The 24,640-nt window shown below is 41.0% G+C and overlaps 3 protein-coding genes across 4 annotated transcripts in view; 1 reads left to right on the forward strand and 2 right to left on the reverse strand.

Annotated features, from left to right (window-relative positions):
• LOC138620850 (F-box only protein 47-like) lies at window positions 1–6,304 on the forward strand. Its single transcript, XM_069698434.1, has 10 exons — window positions 1–193; window positions 1,010–1,171; window positions 1,368–1,444; window positions 1,905–1,979; window positions 2,812–2,920; window positions 3,584–3,757; window positions 3,893–4,042; window positions 4,808–4,950; window positions 5,473–5,632; window positions 6,204–6,304. Exons 1-10 carry the CDS (start codon window positions 1–3, stop codon window positions 6,302–6,304), a joined length of 1,344 nt encoding a protein of 447 aa, XP_069554535.1.
• Window positions 6,305–7,319: 1,015 nt separating this feature from the next.
• Window positions 7,320–10,347, reverse strand: LOC138620864 (ADP-ribosylation factor-like protein 6). The gene is made up of 8 exons (XM_069698454.1): window positions 9,970–10,347; window positions 9,744–9,794; window positions 9,569–9,630; window positions 9,365–9,433; window positions 9,175–9,269; window positions 8,466–8,595; window positions 7,899–7,954; window positions 7,320–7,342 (listed from the first exon to the last, which is right to left on the reverse strand). The coding sequence occupies exons 1-8, from the start codon at window positions 10,090–10,092 to the stop codon at window positions 7,320–7,322; spliced, it is 609 nt and encodes a 202-aa protein (XP_069554555.1). The 5' UTR covers window positions 10,093–10,347.
• A 2,029-nt stretch (window positions 10,348–12,376) lies between these two features.
• The window catches only part of LOC138620876 (ephrin type-A receptor 6-like), a 165,037-nt gene continuing 152,773 nt past the window's right edge, over window positions 12,377–24,640 (reverse strand). The window contains exons 12-17 of one of the 2 annotated variants that reach the window (XM_069698480.1): window positions 21,503–21,564; window positions 20,880–21,089; window positions 18,057–18,206; window positions 15,471–15,664; window positions 14,930–15,079; window positions 12,377–13,812 (exon numbers count right to left, since the gene is read on the reverse strand). In XM_069698480.1, the coding sequence (XP_069554581.1) occupies window positions 13,698–13,812; window positions 14,930–15,079; window positions 15,471–15,664; window positions 18,057–18,206; window positions 20,880–21,089; window positions 21,503–21,564 (881 nt within the window). In that variant the 3' untranslated portion in view covers window positions 12,377–13,697. The remainder of the gene's footprint in view (window positions 13,813–14,929; window positions 15,080–15,470; window positions 15,665–18,056; window positions 18,207–20,879; window positions 21,090–21,502; window positions 21,565–24,640) is intronic. The other variant, XM_069698481.1, reaches the window with a different exon arrangement.

Below are 24,640 nucleotides of genomic sequence, written 5' to 3' on the forward strand. Positions count from 1 at the left end.
ATGACAATGGTCAGGAAAACCTCCAGAAAAATGGGAAAGTACACAGTGACGCACAAATCCCGGCGTGGCAAGAGGACCGGTCGTTTTCAGGCCGGAACCATCGTGACCCGCCTTCAGGCCCGAACCACCGGCACCAACTTCTTCCACAGAGTCCCGGCAGAGGTGTTGGACATGATCCTGGATAAACTGTCCGGTGAGTGGGACTGAGCCTGGACCACAACCAGCAGTGGAAGAAGCATTCAGATCCGTTACACAAGTAAAAGAACCAATACAGTAATATATGAAAAAAATACTCTGTTACAAGTAAAAGGACCAATACAGTAATATATGAAAAATACTCTGTTACAAGTAAAAGGACCAATACAGTAATATATGAAAAAAAAAATACTCTGTTACAAGTAAAAGGACCAATACAGTAATATATGAAAAATACTCTGTTACAAGTAAAAGAAGCAATACAGTAATATATGAAAAATACTCTGTTACAAGTAAAAGGACCAATACAGTAATATATGAAAAATACTCTGTTACAAGTAAAAGAAGCAATACAGTAATATATTAAAAATACTCTGTTACAAGTAAAAGGACCAATACAGTAATATATAAAAAAAATACTCTGTTACAAGTAAAAGAACCAATACAGTAATATATGAAAAAATACTCTGTTACAAGTAAAAGGACCAATATAGTAATATATGAAAAAAATACTCTGTTACAAGTAAAAGTCCTGCATTTATAATCCTACTCCAGTAAAAGTACATCAGCATTAGCGGCTAAATGTAGTTAAATAATTAAAGTAAAAGTACTGTTTTGCTCCCTCTGATGAGTATATTATTAAATATGAAATCATTAGATTATTAATACTAATACTAGTGTTACATTACAAGTTCTTTTAAGACATTTAATATTATTTAACAGGTACTGTTACATTTGGTAAAGAAAACTGTTTTTTTTTTAAAGTCCTAATATTGTTTTGTTTTATTGGTTTTGGTGTGTGTGTGTGTGTCAGTGCTGGAGATCAGTGTGTTCAGCATGGTATCTAAGGAAATCACGAGATACGTTCTGGACTACATCTCCACTCAGACCTGGAAGAATAAAACCATCATCCACAGCTTTCATCACTCCACCTGCATTGAACAGAGATCTTCTGTTGGACACTACAGAGACCTCGGTAATTCATTTTTATTTTTTTTTTAGTATGGCTCACTGATCTATAAGACCAAACTGTCCCCGACAACCTGCCGACCTGCAGCAAGCGGATTCCTCAAAACCTCCCCCGCACTTTAACATATATTTACTGTAAATGATCAGTACACGGGTTGTATTACGTAACTTCGGCGATGTGCTTTTTGTGTTTGATGTCTCAGGTTTGTTGTTCAAGAGGTGCACCCTGTTGCTACCCACAAAGGAAAGGTTAAAATTTATCTTCAGCAAGATTTCACAGGTAAGAAGGGACAGGTGAAAGGTCAACCACCGGTACAGTAGTGATGTTTGATTGTTGTGATGCAGAGAACATTTGGGGTTCTGTTCTGTGGTTACCGATCGTTAAGTTAATTTCGCATATTTTGAACTATGGAGCAATACAAAATCACATTTGTGATATTTTTCCATATACTGTGCAACAATTATAAAAAGGTACACAATTTTATAGATTTGATGTAACTTTAAACTGCACGCCATCTTTTGAAAATTAAATACGTTTTTTTTTTTTTTTTTTGTCCAGTGGGTAAAATAGTTCAAATAGTGAACCACGGTGGTCCGATTCTGTATATTTATATTATATTACAAATGTTTCACAAGAATCACTGCAGTATTGTTGTTATTGGAAAAAATAATATTGATTCATCCAAATATCCACTGATACTAAAAAAAAAAAAATTCTAAAATTGTGCGACTGATTTCAGATTCCTTGCTTCATGTTGGAGCAGTGTCTTTCTCATGACTGCATTGGTTTCTCCACCTACGGCGTCTTCCTCCAGGTGAGTGTTGTTACAGCCTCCACAGGTGAATCACCAGGTGCTGATAAAAAAAACAACCTGAAATACTTACAGAGGTGCTTGAAGGTTTGAGAATCCTTTCAGATTTTGTACAAATTCTGCATAAATAATACCTAAAACATGTAATATTGGACCATTTTCCTCAATTAATAAATGACCAAGTATAATATTCTACTAATCGGCTTGTTGCTCCCTCACTGGGCTAAACACTCTACAAAATCACAGCTGTTTTCTGTCCTGGCTCCTAAATGGTAGAATGAGCTCCCCACCGACATCAGGACAGCAGAAACTCTGTACATCTTCCACCGCAAACTAAAAACACACCTCTTCCGACTTTTACCTTGAATAGTAGAACTTTAGTAGCGCTTAAAATGACACTTACTGATAGAACTTTGTAGTTTGGCTTTCTTGAAGAAATTGTATTTTCTTGATTCCTGTTGTTCTGTGTTTTGTACCCTCATGGTTGAAATGCACTTATTCTAAGTTGCTTTGGATAAAAGTGTCAGCGAAATGAAATGTAATAATATTTTTTATTTCATTTAATTTTTTTTTTTTTTTATTAGTTTCCCTTTATCTACTTTTGAGACTTCTAGCAAAATTTGATGATGTCTTTGGTCGTATTTATGCAGAAATGTGGGAAAATCAAAAGGGTTCGCAAACTTTCAAGCAACACTGCGATGACAGTAAATCAAGGTAGAAATAATCTTTGTCTCACCTGGTGCTTTAAAAACATTTCAGCGGTAAAATATGAAATTACAAAATAAAGGAACTAAAAAAAAAAACATTAAGGGATGTTGCGCTGATGACTTCACAGACACTGATCGCCGGGTGGGACGAGCTGGAGTGCCACAGAGTCTTCAACTTCCTGTGTGACATCACAAACCTACTGCCGAAAATTGAAGCAGTAATCACCGCAAAGCCAGGTGTGTGTGTGTGTGTGTGACAGCGAAAAGGCTCCTGAGCGTAGAAGAGGACAAAGAAGAAATGTAATAGCAGAACGATCCATCATGGAGGACGTCGTTCTTTCTGTGAAAGCTGCGTCGCAATTACCTTTGCTAGTTTCAGACCGACAGGTATAATTTTCCCACATTGTTCAGACGGCAAATTTACACGTCGTCCACATGCAGCTGGAAGCCAGATGTCTAAAGTCAGTGTATTTTTAGGGGAGCGTTGTAATGTGTGTAATTAGAGTACTTTGTGCTGCTGCATGACGAAGTTACGCTGCTTCTCGCACACAGCAGCGCACCAACATGAAAATCATTACAAATAAAAAGATTACAAATAAAAAGATTACAAATAAAAAGATTACAAATAAAAAAGATTACAAATAAAAAAGACAAATAAAAAGATTACAAATAAAAAGATTACAAATAAAAAGATTACAAATAAAAAGATTACAAATAACAAGATTACAAATAAAAAGATGACAACGCCAGACATTATTCTCGTACATCAGTCTGCGGCCGTTTGTTGGTATAATAATAATCCATCAAGGTTTAAGTGCTTTAAAGGCTTCGGGGCTTTTCGAACGTCTTAACAGGTTGAAAAGCAACGCGTGAAGCCGTTTGTGCGTTTGTGTGCGACAGGAGTGAGGTGGTACCAGGAGCTGCAGCTTCGACTCTTCTGTCGTCAGGTTCTGTTGGACCCGTGGCCGAACCAGCTGGAGGGTCAGTTCTGGCTAACCCAGCTCCTCAACCCTTGGCCCATGGTCAGCCAGGCCCACTTCCTGTTCGTCCTCTACGGACCTCTGCTGCCCGAGGGTGAGTTCCCTTCTTGCATACGCGCCGCGTCCGCGAGGGACTTCCGCTCCCGTTGAAAAGTGGTTTCCCGGTTCGTTCCCCCCCCCCCCCCCCCCCCCCCCTCAATTGTGACATTATGTGCTCTCCTCCCTGCAGGCACCCTGGGCTGGCAGGACTTTGTGCAGAGGGGGCTTCCTCACGGCGCTCTGTGGGACCTGGCCAAGGCCATCCTCATGCTTTTCAGCGAACAAGATGTCAAAGGCTGCACCACCGACTCCATGCTGGCGATCCTGGAGGAGCTCATTGGTATCTTACGTCTACGTTTGTTTGTGTTGCGCGCACGCCGGGTGGAAAGAGTTCCGGGTGATGATACCTGAGCGCAGAGAAAAGTCTCTTTACTGAAGCTTTGTTTTTCTGGACGGTAGCCGACCAGAAGGATCTTCAGTTACAGGACTCTTTGCGTCAGGTAACGTCTTCGTAAGGACTTCTCCACTGCTGGCACCGCCGATCCTCCACTCGCTTTTGGTACCGGGGTTCCTTCATGGACGGTGTTTTCTGCTGCAGATGGTTTCCCCTTAAGGCGGCCGCGTTACTACTGCGGTGAGGTCAACCTTACTGGATCCTTTGGTGGGAAACCAAACAGAGGAACGTCTGCGTCACGCCTCACCACAGCCTGGTTTCCGGGTTTCCTTTAGTCGAGTCGTCCAGTGAATAAAAAAAACAAACTGCGTCCCCTTTAGTGGCTCGGGCTGGTTAACAACGGCCAGTTTGTGCAGACCGTCCCGGGTCGAGCACTGTGGGAGGATTCTTTATGATCACTCATCACTCAGGTTTTTTTTTTTGCATCATTTTATTTATTTTTTTTGTATCGGCTCGGCATGTTCACAACGTTTACCTGACGGAAACCAAATAAAGCGGGTCGGTACCGGTAATGGAAAAGGGGCGTATTTTTTTTTTTTTTTTTTTTTAGAAGCCCCCGACCCTCATTTAAAAACTTGAGTCTATTAAAACGAATGTTGGTCAACGGAAATGATAGCAGTCGAGCGTTGTTGTTCTTCTCGCCGTCTCCAGTCATCCCTCAACCGTGGCACGTGGAGAACGTGGCTCGTCTTTTGGTGCTGTGCGGCAGCAGTTTCTGCTACACGGTTCTGGCCAGCAAGGCCCTCAACGGACGACTCCACGAGATCTCAAGACTCATCGTCTACATCATACTGGTGAGTTATTTTATCCTCAGCCGAGTCTTGACTGCACATTCGCGAGACAGAAGGCAGAGAACAGAGTTTGAGCAAGTTGAATAAAAGGCGCGAGGAGCCACCGGTGCTTTCCGTGGTGCCGGTTTTGGTTAGTTATTTTGTAACTTCCTCGTAACGGGAGCCGCAGCGGATGTCATTTCAAACTTTTCAGCCAATAAACAAAACAAAAACAACAACAAAAAAAAAAATCTGGTTAATATCATCAGGAACGGGATCATTTCCCGACTGGATTTAGTTTTATTCCTATGGTTTAGTCTGAAAGCGTCTCCGGCCGATCGTCCTGGGTCATTTTGATTCGTCATCGCAGGAAAAAGCAGACGCAGTAAATATTTCGGTGAACCGCCGTGCACTAACAGGAGCTCGCGACTCGACCCTAATTGTTTTCATCAATGAAATCTGTAAAGTAATTAAAGCTTTCGCAACATTTGTACTGAGGAAAGTTCTCCCTGAGCGGTTTTGTGTTCTCCGCGGCTTCACCCTCAGGTGTGCGAGAAGGACGGCTATCACATGAGCTGGGCCGTGAAGTTGGTGCAGCAGATCTGCAAAGTCTTCAGCACAGCTCCGGAGAAGTTCTGCTTCATCCAGGAGCTGGAGAACATGTTTTCAGGAGTCACCAGGGAGTTGTACGAGTTTTCTATAGCAGGTGAGGTCGGCAGCCTCCTGGAGCTGAACCTGAATTTGTCTCTTGATTGCATCCAACCGTTCGATGTTCGTCCTTATTCGTGCTAACGGCCAACAAAACAAAGTCGAGGGTCTCGTTAATTATGCAGTTGAAGTCTCTGCTAATGTGTTTATACGAACGAATCGGCCAGTTTTAAGATCTCATGTGACCTGAAATGGGACAAAAAGATTGGGGGGAAAATAGCATTAATAATAATAATAAAAAAAATTAAAAAAAAACAGCCAGTGATTGTAGTGACGTCGCCGCCGCTACTCACACGCTTCACATTTTAGTTATGAAATTTGCGTCCCGTAGACGTCTGGTTCTTTTGGATTGTGACCCGAGCTGAACCACTTCTCACTCGTGACCCTCATCTCACTTTGCGCGTCTGTAGGTCGTCAACGGCGACGTTTCTCTTCTCGGGTCGCGTCTTTTTTTTTTTTTTTAAATGCAGTAATTTTACACTCCTGAAAACGGAACCAGCGATGCATATTTAAAGTGACATTTAAAAAAAAAAAAAAAAAAAGTCAGCGCTGCCGTTATCCGTTTCCAGGGAACCACTTTGAAGACAGGGAGACGTTCCAGACGCTGTGCATCCTCCTGGACTCCAGCGCTCGCTTCCACACTAAATTCCTCCACATGGTCCTCAAATAGGAATCAGGTGAAGACGTGGAGGAGCAGAGGAAGAGACGGGGAGGGACACGCGTCAATAATGAAGGGGGTTAAATGATGAACGGAATGAAAGAGGGGGACGGCCTTTACAACGGGAGGAAGAACGAGCAGGAGGTGAAGACGGACGTGAACACGGGGAGTGGTCTCACGGCCGGCTTCATTTCACAGAAAGTTGGAATTAAGACTCCATTAAAAGTTCAAAATAGAGCTGTTTAAATACTTAGTGTGGTTAATTATAGAAACGTTTTTGAAAACGGAATCTTGTTCTTCAACCATTTTGGATGTTAACATTTTATTAACAGTATTTAATATTTATTCATTAAAAGGGACAATATTTATGTGACACATTATTTATTCTCATTGAACTCTGTAAATATAGTTGTGATTGAATTGGTACATTGTTTTTGTATAATTTATTAAAGTGATATTTTCAGTTTGAATTTGTCTTTATTTATTTTTCTTTTCAGGCATCGTTGTGCGATCGATCACTTACAAACCAAAGCGTACACACGTTCCGTAACAAACTTTTATTCACCTCCCGATCGTACAATGTTCAGCACCGACGTCATGTTCAAAAATAGTTCCAGTGGGTGTAAATGAATAAAGCGTGTGTCGTAGAATTAAAAAAAAAAAAAAGATGCGTCAAATAAAAATAAAAACGTTTCAGCGTTGCCGTGTAGACACAATACGAGAAGGTACTTTGAGTTCAGACCGCTTTCACGTGTACCTAACGGTGTGTAACGAGGAGATCCACCAGGGGGCGCTCTAAATAAACACTTTACACAAGTACTCGCATACAAATTGTACTATTCCGATTTTTTTTCATTCCCCCCCCCCAAGTTCAATATGGTCTTAAAAGTGTAGCACGCACATACTACTATTTAACGTTGAAGTTTAAGGCCTACAACATCAAGTGTGACGAACACTTTTTGAGTGGTGAGTGAGATCCAGTTTACCGCATCTCTCCGTCCACGCTCACAGGTTCACGTTCAGTCGTTCATGTGTTCATTGTTATATGATCTGGCAGAAGAAGAAGAAGAAGAAAAACAAAACACATTTGATTTTCTGTAGGATCTTAAATTTTCATTTTTAACTACGCACTAAAGGTTTGGATACAAAATGTGACGTTTCATGAAAGAAAACGTGACCGTGGCGGTCACGGAGCAGTGTTGGGGAGGAAACATCACATTTAGACAACGCAGGACGAAGTCATGAATAACAGTAGAATATATAGTAGATGTAACACAAAAGCCCGTTCTGGAGAGGATTTAATTCTGTCGGGGAGGTTCGGTAATTTGAATATATGATTTATTTTTTTCTCGTCTCGATTACGGTTCAAAATATTGATTGATTTGACCTCCAGTAAAACCTAAATCCCACCCAGAGAGATGCCGAGATACAGCCTACCGCGACGATCGCCTCACATGTTGCCATGGGTACAAGGATACTTACTGTGCCATTTGTTCTACAGGTATGAAAAAAAACAACAACAACAACACCTTAGTGGCGGCGGTTCACAGGTTGCAGACAGTAACTATATTTGAATTTCATGAAATGCACAAATGAGACGTGATACCTTGAAGCCAGTCCAGCCCTTCCTGCAGGCCCTCTCCTTTTATAGCGTTGCTGGCGCTGAAAAAAACAACAACCAAGAAAGATGTTGGGGGAGTTAATCTGCTTGTGGCACACACACTCATTTTCTGGTGACTTTTCTCGGATCCTGGATGTCGAAGCGGTCTAGCTCTTAATCCATCAGTCTCTCCCATCTGGCTAATGAGTAAACAAGGTGGAAAGCGCACGTATAAAAAGGAGCCGGGCTTTCCAGTAACCGCGCGTCGCTGCGGCTCAGTTACATTTAACCTACGAGTCCTTGAAAAGCGAAATACGCATAGCTGGGAGGTAACCAGCGTGTAAATATGTTTCATCAATTTATTGTCTCTGTTAAAGACTTCGAGCTCCAACTTAGGGAGCACAAAATGTTGCAGATGGGAGATGTGACGGGACTTGGCTCGGTTTCAGTCACTTTAATCCAAGTGCGCCTCCCTCAAGACAACAGACTGAAATGTTCCACGTCTCAAAATACTCAGCGACGTCTCCGGCGATTATCGGGACTTTCGTCAGATGTATTGACAGATAATATTACCAGATGTGCCAGGGTTTGTCTTTGATCTTCTCCAAACACAACATCTGTGAGACCTTGACAGAAGACATGGCGTCCCGCAGGTCAATTTTGTTCGCAAAGAACAGCACCGGCATCTTTTTGTTGCGGATATCTGGGAAAGAAGACAGATGGAACCAGAGAATCCTCGGCGAACAATGAGACCAAAATCTCTTTATTTTATGTTTATTGGCATTTGTGGACTGAAGCTTTTAGTTTGAATGGCTAAATATCTGAAAATATTACCATTCAACTGGACTGAATACATAAACTCGACACCCTTAATGCTACTTACGATTCATTTTAAAATTTTACAGAAGAACTTAAAAAAAAAAAAAAAAAAAACCACTGAAACCCAGGACACTGCTGATACTAATGCCAATAAAACGTGCTACTTTATTTTGGGGTTAAAAGGTCCCAAGTATTATTAAGGTTTCCTAGACAACTTGCTGCTTAAAAATACAGAGTATATATTAAATAAAATAAAAGCAATACAGCATTCGTGCCATATTGATTGGAGATTGTATATTACAGGTATTGCAAACATGTCAGGCACAGACCAAATTGTTTAATTCCTGGGTACACTGCTCCTTTAAGTGTCCTGAGATTTTTGTTGTTGTGATTTGTAATAATATAACTATTGATATTATTATTATTTTTTTTAATGTAAAACAGAAGTACGGTGTTTGCGTACCTTCGTGGTTGAGAAGAGTATCCAGCTCCTCTTTAGCAACAACCATTCTCAGTTTGTCGCCGCTGTCAATGACGAATATGATGGCGTGACACTCTCTGCAGAGAAACCGTGATATTGGACACGAGTGGTGCTAAAATGTTTCGACATTCGACCCGTCGACAGGCACGTTAAGCGTGTTCGTGCACATTACCTGTAATAATTCTCCCACAGGTTTCTGTATCTGCTCTGTCCGGACATGTCGAAGACCGTAAACGACAGGCTGCACGCAGAGGAGGAGAAAAAAACAACAACAAAAAAAACCAACAACAAACAACATCAACAGCTTCGCGTCGTACAAACTGGTGGGTTAGTTATCGTGAAATTGGCTGTAAACTGCATGTCTACTTCATTCTACCTTGAACTCTTGAACTTCTCAATGTTGAAGCCAATTGTTGGGACTATTTCTTGCGGATTTGTCTGCACACAAACGCACAAACACACAAACACACAAACACACAAACAGGTCACGGCAAAAGTATGTCAACGAGGGAAGAACATAAGGAAAAGTGTGATTTTTTTTTTTTTTTTACCTGTTTCACATGTTTCCACTCTTCTGACAACGGACCTAAATGGTTGGAAGTCTGAAAACAACCAATCAGTGAACGATTGCAGTGAAATAGACTTGTTTTTTTTTTTTCCCATTTATTTATTTATTTTTTAACAAAACAAATCCCAAATGAGCGCAGCATTTACAAGAGTTTACGAGCACGAGCACGAAGGCCTCAATTGGATGTTGAATTCAGTGGAAGCTCTTACGGTCGCTGGTTTGAGTTGGTTGATGATGGTCGTTTTGCCGCTGTTGTCCAGCCCCACACACAAAACGTTGACCTCTTTCTTCCTCAGGCCGAGCCAGCCTGACAGTTTGTCCAGCAGCCCCATGAAAGCTCCGCCGCTGCTGACACCACTTCAATGTTCAACACGTCACCCCATAGGTGGTCCGATTACTGGGAAATTAAAGGCGCTAGATGTAGATATGCCCACGACATCAAAACGTTAAACGGTAAATATAGCCGTGAGTGGCGTCTCCCCGGTACTCGCTGTGAACACACAAACTGAGCGATGATCGGGAATCCCAGTTTGTGACAGGTAATCCTATTAGGGCGAATTAAGGTCAGTGAACCACCAGGTGACCTGATCGTGACGTATAGAGCTTCCCAGGCCGACCACACAGATCCTGATTTATTACTCTAACGCTTTATCTCTGTGGACGGACCACTGTTACTTCCTGTGGGCCCCTTGGACGCAACCCCTCCCCCCCCTCCACACAGCACTTTTATCTTTTTACATGTTCTGTCCTCCTACAGTAATAACTGCAGCCAATCTCAGTCTGCTGTGCTTTACAACCACGAGCGACCCGTCTGTGAAAGATTGTTGTAAATCTAAATTAAAAAAAAAAAAAAGAAGTAAGAATAAGAAATACATTCCAAAACAACACAGTGAAATTTGCCCACAATTCATCTCATACTTCAACATATTTTGAGGACTTTAAATTGAACTATACTTGTAAAATATCAGGAATGGATGAGGGAAATTCTCAGCAGAAAGCGTATAATGTACCCAGTCTGAAAATTGTTCACGTAATCTTAAATTTTCATTATGACTGTAAGACTTTTCATTTGGACTCCTCACAGGGCAGCTGCAGAGCTGGTCAGTGGTCCAACAGCTCCATCTTTTGGTTACCAGGAATGCGTATGATTCAATGAAACCTGCCTGGTTGAACGAGTGGAAAATCAGATGTATCTGACAAAGAGGTGGAGGATTTAGTCTGTGCAGTTTAACGTATTCAAATTAAGTATATACGAAAGGGTTGCTCCTTTTTTTTTTTTTTTTTCCCTTCTTCTTCATTTCAACACTGAAAATAACAATCTAAAAGATATTTTCCCTCCTTTGAACGAGTCTCCGTGGATTCTTGTTGAAACGAAAATGAGCAGTCAACCACCAGAACTGTTCAACTTTATTTGCAAATAAATAGTCGCTGTAACTGCCTCTTACAGTGTGCAAGATTCTACAACATCTCTTTGGAAATCATAGAAAAATAAAATACAAGAATTATACGTATACTTGTACTTTGTACAAAAGAACGTTCTAACATTGCTCAGCAGTAGAACATGCTAAACAAACAGCATCTGATATTCTCCATATTCTGTAGAAGGGGGGAGGAGGGTGACTGTGAGTGTGTGTGTGCAAAAAAACGTGTGCGTCTGGATGTGTGTGTGTGTGTGTGTGTGTGTGTGTGTGTGTGTGTGTGTGTGTGTGTGTGTGTGTGTGTGTGTGTGTGTGTGTGTGTGTGCATCTTTCCTGCTCCTGAAGGCCTGGATGCGTGAGGACTCTGACCCAGAAGGCACAGATCTCCAGATCCGGCTGGCCCTCGTCATTACTCAGAGCTCCGGTTTGTAATAAAAGCCGCAGCTGGAGACGGATGGTTGTTCGAACTAATGGCTAGGTCCTGTGACTGCTCGGAAACGTATAAACTGCTATAAAGTGTTTCTGTCTTGCATGGTTAACAGACTCTAAGGCATTCTGTGTGTGTTTGTGTGTTTGTGTGTGTGTGTGTGTGTGTGTGCATGTTACTGCTAATGTTGGAATGACACATGATGAGCTGTGATGCTGCTGTTTATGTTGGTTCGCTCTCTGCCTCTTTAATCCTCTCTGTGTTCCGACCACACAAAACTAAAACTACGACCTTTTTTTTTTCTTTTTTCTTTTTTCTTCCCCTCACCGGTTTCCATCAACCAGTTTTTCAGCTACTTCTGCTGCCTCCAGCCAACTAACTACTTCTACTCTGCAGTACTGCATATTTCCCACCGACAATATGAAGAAAATGTTGAGTTCAATGGCAGACATCTGACATCTCCTACAGCAGATCAGAACAGTATTCATTTCACACTATGTTTATGTACACCGGTTGCCCATACTGCCCCAACCTTCACATGACCACAATGTAAGCACAAGCTGGAGTAGAAGTCCTCTGAGATCCATTTAGAAATCTTTCACCACAGACGGACTCTTCTCCTCTGACATCTTGGATCAACTTCCTCAGAAGCGCAAACCACCACCTGTATTTTACATGTGTATATGTGTGTGTGTGTGTATGTATGTGTGTATGTGTATATGTGTGTGTATACGTGGATATATATGTGTGTGTGTGCGTGTATATGTGTGTGTATGTGTGTGTGTATATGTGTGTGTGTGTGTGTGTATGTGTGTGTGTGTGTATGTGTATATGTGTGTGTGTATATGTGCATGTGTGTGTACATATGTGTACGTGTGTGTCTTGATCCAGGCTAAAAAAAAAACAAAAAAAAAAACAACAACAACACTGATATGAAAAGATTTGAGCAAATTCTGAAGAACCATATAAGTCCATGTTATCTATAGCAAAGTTCTGTGAACATTCATATGTTAAGACGGTGGAGGTTGTGTACTTTCAGGCAATGTAAAACATTCACAAAAATCCAAAAAGAGTAGAAATCAGGCTGATCACACAAGTGTGAGGTTGCTCAAAACTGTCAAGAGTAGAGTTGTATGGTTATTCCTCTGAAAGCAACAGATGCACTTCTGCCAGCTTAGCGTGTGACAATAAAAACAGGTGGATGGTGCATGAGCCTCACGTTTGTACGTCAACAAGAGCGCTCTCATTGCACAAGTCTTCATCTCTCCGAGATATACTGAGGTGACTGCATAATACTGTATTGCTGTATTTGTTAAAAAAAAGGGTTAAATAAATAAAACATTTAAATAAGATCCAGATTTACTAGGGCTTTCACATACAGGACTGCACATATATTGATATTAGGTTATGATAATAATTATTAATTGTCTATACACTTATAAACATTCAAGAAATCTCCATATGTCGCTTCTTGCTTTCTTTCTTCAAGTATTAGTGTACCAGATTCTCTGGAGAGCGGGTAACTAAAGCGATCCAAATAAACCTTTATGATAAAATTATCAAACTCTGAAGTAAAAAATATTGAGGATATTTTTTTTTTCTTTCTTTCTTTTTTTTTTTTTTTTTTCAGAGGACAAAATGTTTCCATTGCACACCCGATAGCAGCTACATGAGCACATAACCCGGAGCAAGAAATGAAGACACCCAAAAAAAAAAAATGCAATCAAAAGTCCAAAGATTCAGTAGATCACATTTGCAAATCTACATTTCTAAATATTGTTGCTCCAAACACGAAGTACTGTCGTTGCAACAAGGCATTACATTCCCCTAAGTGAGGGCCTGGGCCGGTCTGTAGAGTCCATCAGGCTGTAAGAGTCTGGCGGAACCAGGTGGACTGTGGACGGCGTGTATGGTAGAAAAAGTCTGTTACTATGAGACGTGTGGGTTGACCAGGGAGGAGTCTGTCCACTGACCTCCTGCACGAGTAATTAAAGAGTCAGGCACAGGCTTCGGGCTGCCCGTCGCATGGTCTACACTTCACTTCCGTCTGGTCTGTCTAGCTGTCCTGCGCAGGTTGTGTCAAAGGGTGTCCTCATACATGGAAACCCTTCTCCTGTTCGTGCAGTAGCTGAAGGTGAAGGGTCTGTACGCTGCTGATGATCCGCCTCTGGTGGCCGATCAGCTCCACGCCAATACGCCTCACATCTCTAGGCCGAGGGGGGGGGAACGCACACGCGCGCACGCACACACGCACACACACACACACACACACACACACACACACACACACACACACACACACACACACACACACGCACACGCACACACACACACGCACGCACTGTAAGCATACGGACTCTTTTGGAGATATTCTGAGTTGGGAGGGAAGCGTTTACAATGGACGCGAACGACATCGTACAATTAAAATCAACATTAAGGTGCAGTTCAGTACTCCCACAAAGTTTGGGGCATATTAAAGCTGCTTCTAGAGCGCTGATGGGAGTTGACGAGGGACCGAATATTTTCCCCATTTTAGCTTCCCTTTATTGGCTTCCTATAAAATTAAAAATAGAATTCTGCTCCGGACATTTAAAGCCCTTAATAATCAAGCTCTACTTTACAATAGAGGTGTAACCTATCCCTCCTATCACCCCAACCAAACGCTGGGCTCTCGTAGTGAAGGCTTGCTCCCGATTCGGAGCGTTTCCAGGTTTAAAATGGGAGGCAGGCCTCGAGTTATCAGGCTCCTCTCCTGCGGAGCCAGACACACTCTCTATTTTCAAGATTGCATTTAAAACTTGCCTTTTGAATAAATCTTATAAACGCAGCAGGATGAAAGGACCTTGAATTTTCCCCTCACTTACGCTCGCCCTTCATGCATTTGCCACTAATACATGTTGTTTTGACACTGACACTTTATTGATATGAATATTTTAACATTTCTTATTTAAGTTGTTTATCATTTTACTTGCTGGGGCTGTAAGATGCATAACTCGGCCTCTTAGTTGTACACTTTGGTCTTTTATCATTTCCTTTACATTTCCCTGCAACTGTTTAACTGAATTAAATTGTGAGAGACAAAAGCTTAGTGAAAATTGAAGCAGCAGAAGTTGAAACATCCAGACTTCCTGCCTCTGTTTCTGTATGTCGTTACTATGGTTACGGTCTGGACCTTTAAGAGCTCCCTCAGAGCCACAGAAGACATTCACACTGAACATGAGTGAAATCAAGAGTGTGCCTTTAAATCAACACCGATGCTACAAAGTTAACTTCTATTTGGTTTCCTGTCTTTTTCTCATGTTATGTTTTGGCTCCTCTACTCACTCAATGCTCATCCTCGCCACAGAATCCAATGTGTTGTAACCTGCTGCCATGAAATTGCTCTTGTACTGACTCATCTTGATGGAGTCCAGCCAGTCACCGACAGAGATGAACATTGGGTAGTCCATGTCCTCCCCCGGAGACTCTGGTAGACTGATACAAAAAATTAAAACAAATAAAAAGTTAATGTCAGATCCCGACTGCGTTTTTAAAGCATCTCAGCGTTGGAAAACTGGAATGACACAAAGTTCTCAGAGCGACAAAGATCTGGAGATCCTCTCAGGCGTAGGAGTAAAAGCTTCTATCAAGTATCATTGAAATGTGTCCCATCTTTGCCTGATTTAGGAGAGTCCTATTATAGCTCAGTGTTTATTATCACGTAAACAACTTTCACGCTCTTCTGTGAAACAAGAGTCCTTCCAGAGAGGCTTGAAAAATACGTTCCTTCTGCACAATAATTCAAATTGGTGAATTTGGTTAACATAATGTTGGTTACATTGCATTTAATTTGTTTTACAACAAAAGATCCACATCAATACTGTACCTCTGGATGTCCTCTACCAGGGGTAGCAGGCTGCTCGGGTTACGAATTAGTTTATCCAGGAAAGAAACAACATCTGTGAATTTGGGCCGATGATTTCTCTCCTTCTGCCAACTGTGCAGCATCAGTTGGTGCAGGGCCACGGGGCAGCCCATCGGCGCCGGCAGCCGGTAGCCCTCTTCGATGGACAGAATCACCTGGAGAAAGAGTTGGATGTGTTGAGAGGTCGAAATGTGGAACGAACCTGCTGTGTAGGAATTTAATCTTTCTTAGAAATTCCTCTGTTTGGTTTAAAAGTTAGTGTGGCCTTTTAAACGGCTGTTTTTCCAATCTCTTTGCAGACTGCAGTACACCAAGACCGGATCATTTGTTGGCATTATATGCATTTGCCTGTGAGGTCTGAGAATATGGGCTTGCATTTACAAAAAAAAAAAAAAAAAAAAAAAAAAAAATGGTAGTGCTGTGAGTTGGTCCTACTTTTCAAATTAAAAAAAAAAAATAATTCTTCTGACAATTTATATTATGCCATTTAAAAGCAAGTAATTAGGTTGTGTGCAAGTTCTGACATTTCCCAAGAATGTTCCACATAAAATAAAAAAATATAGCAGCCCCATGTTGCAAATGGCAAACCTCAATGTTCAAATAATTAAAATGTATACTGTATGTCTATATCTGACATAATAACTGAGGTGCTCTAATTTTGATGAACCCCTTTGTCTCCTTTCACACGTTGGTTATATGTTGGTTATTTGTACCCCCATTGGAGGTTAAATTTCCTGTGTAATACAAAGAAATCTGAACTCGATCTGTTATTCTTGTGCTTAAATCAATTTCCACATGTGCAGCACAGCAGTATAAATCCCTTTATGAATTTCAGTCCAAGTAGAAGTAGAGTATGTCCGAGTATCTTTGTAGGGAGCAGTGATAAAGTGTGACCGCGATGAGATGAGGTGAGGTTTCATGGCTTGGCTGGCCCTTTGCCTTGGAAAGCACTTCTAAGCAATTCCCAAACAGCACAAATCCTCCCCAAACCCTGGGACCTTCATGGATGTGTGTGTGTGTGTGTGTGTGTGTGTGTGTGTGTGTGTGTGTGCGTGTGTGTGTGTGGGTGTGAGAGAGAGAGAGAGAGAGAGAGAGTGTGTGTGTGTGTGTGTGAGAGAGAGAGAGAGAGAGTGTGTGTGTGTGTGAGAGTGTGAGAGAGAAAGCGTGTGTGTGTGTGAGAGAGAGAGAGTGTGAGTGAGTGTGTGTGAGTGTGTGTGGAGGTGTCAGTGGATGTGTGTGTGTGTTAGAGAGTGTGTGTGTGTGTGTGTGTGTGTGTGTGTGTGTGTGTGTGTGTGTGTGTGTGTGTGTGTGTGTGTGTGTGTGTGTGTGTGTGTGTGTGTGTGGAGATGTCAGTGGATGTGTGTGTGTGTGTAAGGGGTTGAAGGGATTACGGTGGAGCTTTCACACTCAGCGGACAGAGGGATGGATCTGCTTCCACCGCGGTCCTTCCAATCCCTGACCGCAGCCCAGAGATCAGCGGGTCGCTCAGCCACACTCAATCCACAGCTTTAAACCCCCCGTTGACTGGACCCGAGTCCTCTGAACCTCTGACCTTTCCTGCTCTTCTCCATTCCCTCTTATTCATCTTTTTCATCCTTTTGGTGGATCTCGGCTGCATTTCTGTTCCTCACCTCCCTTCTCTAAGAGGTCGACTTTTGATGTGAGTAAACAGCCACAGAGCAGGTAAAAGGGCAACGACTTGAACGGATCTAATGGAAAACAAACTCAGAACTCACTCAGTGGAGCAGGACTTGTTGTTGTGTTGAGGTTACAGAGTCAAACTGGGAGAGGAACACGTGTCACTAACGCACCGAACAAATCACGTAAAGGAACTTTAAATCCAAAGCACAAATACAGTCACTGTCTTCTCATTAAAACACGAGTTGTGTCTTTGTCAAACTAATTTCTCTATAAATCCAAACAGATGGAAAATGAACAGTAAAACTAGTGCAGCAAGCTTATGTAGAATAATATATTTATTTTTATGAATGTATTGTAACCAAGACAGCAGCTTTCATTTGTCAGTTTACTTTGAGAGATGTTGGACTTTTTTTCAAGGCTGATTCTAATAATAATAATAAAAAAATACTTTTCACATGGGTAAGAAATAAAAAAAAAAAAGACAAACCTGACATTTATATAACATACTTAGATAAAATGTGCAACACATATAATTGAACACTTAAATTAATGACTAAAATGGAAAGTAGATAACTTTTAAATACTCCGAAAATTCTACACAGAAACTGATGCCAATATTGTCTTTTCGCCCTTTACAATAATCACCAAAAAACATCTTTGTGTCGAGGTCCAGTTCCTTTAACTTTGCCGTCAGATATCTTGAACAGGCAGCAGACTGCATTAAAACCTTTCACGCTTTAAGGCTCTAAATATTTCAGACTGAGTCATTGTGACTGCAGAAGGAGGAGATCATCATGCAGTTAAGAGTATGTTCGGTGTTCTTTTTGTAGCTCTAAAGACATTTTCCTGCCTTGGATTAATTCGCTCTTTCTCTTGGTGGATGAATGCAGTACATATAATACTCACATCCTGATTGGACATCTCCCAATATGGCCGTTCACCATACGACATCACTTCCCACATGACGATGCCGTAGCTCCACGCGTCGCTGGCCGAGGAGAATTTCCTGTATGAGATGGCCTCAGGAGCCGTCCATCGGATCGGGATCTTCCCACCCTGTTTGCACAGACAAGACAAAACACACAAGACACACAAATAATGTATGAAGTCATGGACAGACTCAAAAACACGAGGGTATCAGGAAAGTTTGAAAACAGAACAGAAGCTTCGACCTGAGTAAACTCCACAAAACAATCTTCTTGTTTAAAATTGTTTCTTATAGACCAGACAGTAAATATTTGCACAGTTACACTTGTTCTCTCTCTGCAGGCTGTGTGCTTCAGCGTATTTCATTTGAAAAATAATTGATTACTACATCAAAGCTCCCAGTTTCTGCTTTATTTTGAGTACAATTATGCCAATCAAAAAAAAATCGCGAGAGATAAAACCATTTTAATACAATGTCTCCCATTGCAGGGGTTCAAAATAATTGGGGACTAAATGTCTTTTGGGCAGCTGTGCATCTTTTCAGTGTCTGTTCATGCATGAAAGAGGTCAGTTGAGGCCGTCATTGAGTGCCAAAGATTTTCCACAACATTTTAACAATGATTTTGTTCGCATTCTTTTGTTTGTCCAGCCAATTACTTTTGAAACTTTAGGCACAATTTGCTAAAATCACTACTTCTGCACTGACATACAACTACACAAATGAAAGCTGGGACATTGTACTTTATTGTACAATTTCTGTTTGAATGTGCTCAAGTTAAGAGCTAAAGAAGAAGTCAAAATGTGGAACTGCTTAAATGCTTGCAGTCTGGACTCTGAGTGCCGAATCCAACAAATTATTTAACAAAATATCTCAGCAGCTTCGACCTGCAAACGATGCTTCCCAACAGAGTTTCAACTCGAAGAAAGTAGCTCTTAAAGCTATGCAATTATTTAAAAACACTTATATTTCATTAATCCTGCAAATATCTTGTATATATTTGTTTTTATTTTTGTGTATATAGTCTGTGTGTGTGTGTATTTATTTATTGCTCCTATTTATTTCTAAAATAATTATTTTTATCTATTGTATTTTTATGTATATGTATTGTAATTATTTTCATATTGTGTGCACCTTTTTTGTGTTTTTATGCTGCTGTGACGACTAAATTTCCCCACTGTGGGATTAATAAAGTCTAAATCTAATCTAATCTACATCATGCATGCTCCACTATTCTGAATATCCCATTTTTATTGGCTGCAGTTTTCTCCTCTCACCTTACTTCACTTCAAGCAGCTTAGTGAAGCAGAAAGCTCAACTCGGAGCCATAAACACAGCATTTGCGTCACACAAAAACCCCAATACCAACCAGGAAATGGAGGTCACAGTGGGCTCAAACAGATTATTGAACTGTCTTCAGCACAAGAGTTTAGAAAAGTTTAACTTCTGCAATCTAGCAACTCCATCTTTTGCTGGCCTTCGGAGAAGAAAGCAGAAAAGCCCAAATTTCATCGGTCTAATCAAGTGAGAGCAGAGATTTGCATAAATTATGTTACGTTTCAAGCATATATAAATAGCATGAGCATGTACAATCTGAAATGTGTGTCCTTCAGTGGAAAATGTGCTTTTCCACACTGACATCTGGGAACTTGAGTTACTCTGCTGCTCCTGTTAAGACTGAAGACTGTTTCCTTGATTTCACTATGTGGTATTAAAATAGGGGTGAAATACAAAAATAAGACATTATTTAGTGTATATTTCTAATATTTAATTTGCTTGGTGGGTAATTGTGTATAACACAACTTCCCTGTGGCTGAAGACGCTATACTTATGTGTACCACATCCTAATGCTTGTGACCACACTGTGTTTATGTGCTAAAATAACTTCAAGCATTTTGCAGAAGTATGTGCTAAAGCTAGTACAAAGCTAGTTTGGTTTGATTCTCCTAAATTTGACTAAAATGTCTAATTTATTCTTGACATTTACACTTTATTCTCTAAGTGCAAAACAAATAAATATATTCCTCCTTTTTGTCTCTTAACGTTGCCCTAATACTTCATCGTAAAAGAACAGATAGGATTTTTCATCTCTTTTCAGATGCATTGATTAAGTGACTGAATTATTATTATTAAACATATACAGTATGAGGCTCCAATCACGAGCAGCAGCAACCGCCCGAGTATTTTACAGGCAGGAAGTGTTTATTACCAGAGATGGTTAGTTCTGTCGCTGCTTGTTCTGTGGAGCTAAAACACAAATGAACATCAACAATGATTTTTTTCATCAGCAGCTTTCGTATTTAAGAACCAAACAAATTTGAGGTCCAGCAGGATCATTACATTGTCCTCCAGATGAGTTCTTAATCTTTGATTTTGAACCTTTATTGAGGGGAGTTTCACTGAGAAGTCACCTCTTTCTTAGAGGAACGCTCTGAGAATAAAAGTCCCGACTTGGGTCAGGGGGTCACTGCTGTACAATGTTTTAATATTTAACACTCTTGAATCCATCAGAAAATATAAAGTTCCTGATGCACTCAGGTTAATAGCTCCCCATAAAAGTTCAGTGTTGAAATTAGATGAGGTAATTAGGCATCATGTCCATCATATCTGACCCGACATGCCACTCACTTCCACACTAACCTAATGGATTTAACCCCTGTGTGGACTCTTTACACAAACAACTGATTTCCCTGTTGTGAAATAAAAAAAACCAACAACAACTATTTAGCCTTGTTAAAAGCTGCGATAAATTAGCAGCAGCTGCTTGTGTTACGAGGGCTGAGTTTTGGGGGTGTCAGGTGTACCGTTGTGGTGTAAGCCGCCTCCGGGTCGTCCTCCAGCACTCGGGACAGGCCAAAGTCTGACACTTTACACACCAGATTGCTGTTGACCAGGATGTTTCGAGCTGCCAGGTCTCTGTGAACGTAGCCCATGTCTGACAGATACTTCATGCCCGAGGCGATGCCACGCAGCATGCCAACCAGCTGGATGACAGTGAAGTGACCATCATGTTGCTGACAGCGAGAGCAGGACACAGTGGGAAATAAACAGACAGAGAAAGGAGCCATTATACAAACCGGAGACAGCACAGACAATCAGAGAGAATAGGAGGGTGGAAATGGAGAAACAAAAGGACAAAGGAAAGACGAAAAACAGAATATATGGTGAAACAATTCAGTAATTCTTACGGACAAGAGAAAACAGTTTGTTCAGAATTATGCAGGCAGTAAACTGAGAGGACAATATGCTTCATTCTTCCATAATTCACAGAAGTGACTGAGGGAGATCTCTCCATCTGCCTGCAAGGTGTTATAATGACCTCAAAAGAAAGACGTGCGAAGGCACTCAGCTATATTCATGACAAGTGGCTTTGATATCATCTGAGGCCATAATCATGCTCGAGTTGTCTGATCACTTCAACACTCACCCGAAGAAATGAGTCCAGTGATCCGTTTTCCATGTACTCCACCACGATCATCACCGGCCTGCCTGCAAACACACAAACGCAACACACACTCCTTATTTCCTCAAGATCATTTTCTCAGGATTACAGATTTCAACGACCACGCTCTGCATCGTTGCAGCAGAAAAAGGCAAATCGGACACGAAGGGACGTTTCACACATCATATCATTTCACAACAATCCTGAAATTACATCTGCTCCATCTCGTAATAGATATTTATTTTGATAAACAATGAAGTAACCGACAGGTAACAACAGTCACAATGTTAATGGCTGTTTCAGTGACTACAACATGTCATCAGCGAGACGGACTGACCCCAGAGAGGCTTCTGTCATAACCACTTTATGTTTTTGACGATTATATCATATGTTGCAGAAAAGTGTAGCGATCGGCTCGTTATTGCTCAAAGGGGACAAAGGCAGCAATTACACCGTCACACAAAACCCCCACAAACTACACAAAGGCCTCAGCCGTTTTTTTGTTGTTGTTTTTTTTTTGACAAGAGAAACACTTGCAGGATGACAACTGAGAGGTTGATTTGGTAAATGCACACTGGGTTAACTTACCCACCACCTTTGAGAAGAAAAGCTCATTCAAAGCTTTTCGATAAGAAACGTCTGGAAGTGTCCAAAGCACAACATAATTATGAGGAAACAGATGGTGCAGGCCATGGTCACTTGAACACCAACGTTTTGTCATTGCAGTGGACTTCCTGCTCCTTCCAATCAGGTTCAAAGCAGATTCGAAACAGCCGCAGGTTAAAACACTTCTCAGAAAATGCCTCTTAATTCATGCTGGTATCACAGAATGTGATTATTTTATTATATTTTAATGGCTGTGTTATGAATGGGCAATTTTACATGTTAGGTGTTGCGGTAATCTCTTAAAGTATAATGCTGCCTTCATTTCAGCGAGCCAAACAGTTTAAAATCAACACGGCTTCAGAAATAATCAAAGCTAAATAATGCTGATGGTAACCTACAGTCCTGTCACAGGAGAGGAGGAGATACAGTCAGTGAATGGATGGATGAGCAGAGCCTTTTTCTGTACCTCGGACCAAACGGGTTTTAAAATCTGCAAAATCCTATCACCATATTCTTTTGAATGTCTTCTGTTGCCAGACAAATCCAGCAGGGATAGATAAAAATGATTTGATCAAGCTTGGCTTTCCTGAGCTAATTAGCGAGGTCTGGAAACAATATATATTTATGCAGTGCAGCACCTGAACAAAAACAAACGCACCTGTTTACCAGGATCTAATGCGTCGCCTGCTATTTCAGAGCAGGTATAGCAGTCAGTCACAGCACAATACTCTCCATAATTAGTCTCCGAAGAACAACAACAGATGGAGGAAGAGACACACGGAGAGAGTGAGGAGAAGACAAACAGACACGGAGAGGATACTCAAATTTAGTGCCTCTCTATATACAGTCTGATGCTCCACTGCCAAACACAAATGGCTTTTGATTGCGTGATTGGATGTGCGTAGCGTGTAGTGTAGTGTGTGTGTGTGTGTGTGTGTGTGTGTGTGTGTGTGTGTGTGTGTGTGTGTGTGTGTGTGTGTGTGTGTACTATTGGATTGGCAGTCACGGGAAATGGTTTGCTCTGATAACTTCCTTTCATATAAAGGCAGATGAACCTTAAAATAAATTGTGATTCTTCCTAAATCAATATTTTCTGACACCTGCCGAAGTGCTTTGATGGTACTTTTTTTTTTTTTAAAACAAAGAAACATGTTCACCTTGCTCGAGACATTTCACCTGTATCTCATGAGGAGATGAAGGTTTGTGACTGAGGAAGGGCGATATAAATAGATTTGAAAAAGTTGCTATTCAGAGGTAACAGACCTTTCACTGTCTGTTCAGTGCAGTTAGAGTTGTCGACCTCTGACGTGATGAAAAGTCCTTCTCGACCACTCGAAATGGTTTTATTTTTTTTCAGCATCAGAAGTCTCACCAGAAGAATCAGCTCCATGTTGTGTGCAAGTTATTATTATTTTTTTTAACTCTTTCGCTCACGCCTTAGAGATAGTAGAAGACCAAAAAAAAAACTACAATTACCAGCAAAATATCAGCAATCAGCAGCATTAATGCAATAATGGCAGTATTGGCCTTTAAAAACTGTTATTGCTCGAGTCGTTATCAGCAGGGATCGGAGCGGAGGAGCGTCCTCTGTCTGCATCTAGGCAGGGGATCAAAGTCTTAAGGGGACACATTTATATTCACAGCGATGTCTCCGTTTATACACCCCCTGTAAAAACAACCATATGTTGCACTGGGTGAGCCCCGTAAAACAGAGCTCGTTAAGTCCACACACACACACGCACACACGCACACACACACACACACACACACACACACACACACACACACACACACACACACACACACACACACACACACACACACACACACACACACACACACACACACACACACACACACACACACACACACCTTTTGTGGACAAAGTTTATTCCTGCAAAAAAAGAAAAAAAAAAAGAAAAAAAAAGGGGTATTTGAACTTTCACAACCACACGTACTGGTCACTTGCACACCATGTAAACACACACATGCAACAACAAACACATATTTACACGTAGGCTGTGTAGAGGATAATGACAAAAACATGAACACAATACAAGACTATATAGGCCTGATTTAGTAAGATCTCAAATATAGGGTAATAAATTCTGTGTTTATTCCAAAAGTTTGCACATTTATTTTGCACCGATTTACTGAAAGTAATTGCGTCTTTGATATCAGGTGCAAATCGCTGTATTTAAAGTGATTCCAGCCGACAGAACGACCGCAAAAGCAAAAGGAAATCGGAACCCATTGAAATGAATAAATAGCCTATAAATATGACAATAATAAAACGCTGTGTAGAAGATAATCAGCGAAGGAAGTCAATACTGTGGGAAAAACAAAAAGACCAACAGATGAAATTATAAGAAGATGGCAAGACATTATGCGAAAAATAAAAATGAACGGCATATATTAAAACGTCGGCAAATAAAAGAGGACATCTCAGAAATGTTTAACGGGTGTAAAACCACGTTTTCTACGTATTCTGTGGTTTCTTTAGTAAATCGGACTCTA

This window comes from Brachyistius frenatus, unplaced genomic scaffold (genome assembly GCF_029030835.1).
Source record: "Brachyistius frenatus isolate BFR_SWC_R1_liver_20210118 unplaced genomic scaffold, ASM2903083v1 Contig_27, whole genome shotgun sequence".
NCBI classification, from domain to species: Eukaryota; Metazoa; Chordata; class Actinopteri; family Embiotocidae; genus Brachyistius; species Brachyistius frenatus.

Bases quoted from the DNA above. Each gene is read 5' to 3' on its own strand.
- LOC138620850 (XM_069698434.1), top strand. From the start codon at position 1: ATGACAATGGTCAGGAAAACCTCCAGAAAAATGGGAAAGTACACAGTG. The intron at 1,445-1,904 runs GTAAGAAGGGAC...GACTGATTTCAG, and splicing joins TCTTCAGCAAGATTTCACAG to ATTCCTTGCTTCATGTTGGA. The intron at 3,758-3,892 runs GTGAGTTCCCTT...TCCTCCCTGCAG, and splicing joins CGGACCTCTGCTGCCCGAGG to GCACCCTGGGCTGGCAGGAC.
- LOC138620864 (XM_069698454.1), bottom strand. From the start codon at position 10,092: ATGGGGCTGCTGGACAAACTGTCAGGCTGGCTCGGCCTGAGGAAGAAA. The intron at 9,795-9,969 runs GTAAGAGCTTCC...GGTTGTTTTCAG, and splicing joins ACCAACTCAAACCAGCGACC to ACTTCCAACCATTTAGGTCC. The intron at 9,270-9,364 runs GTAATGTGCACG...GTTTCTCTGCAG, and splicing joins CTGTGGGAGAATTATTACAG to AGAGTGTCACGCCATCATAT.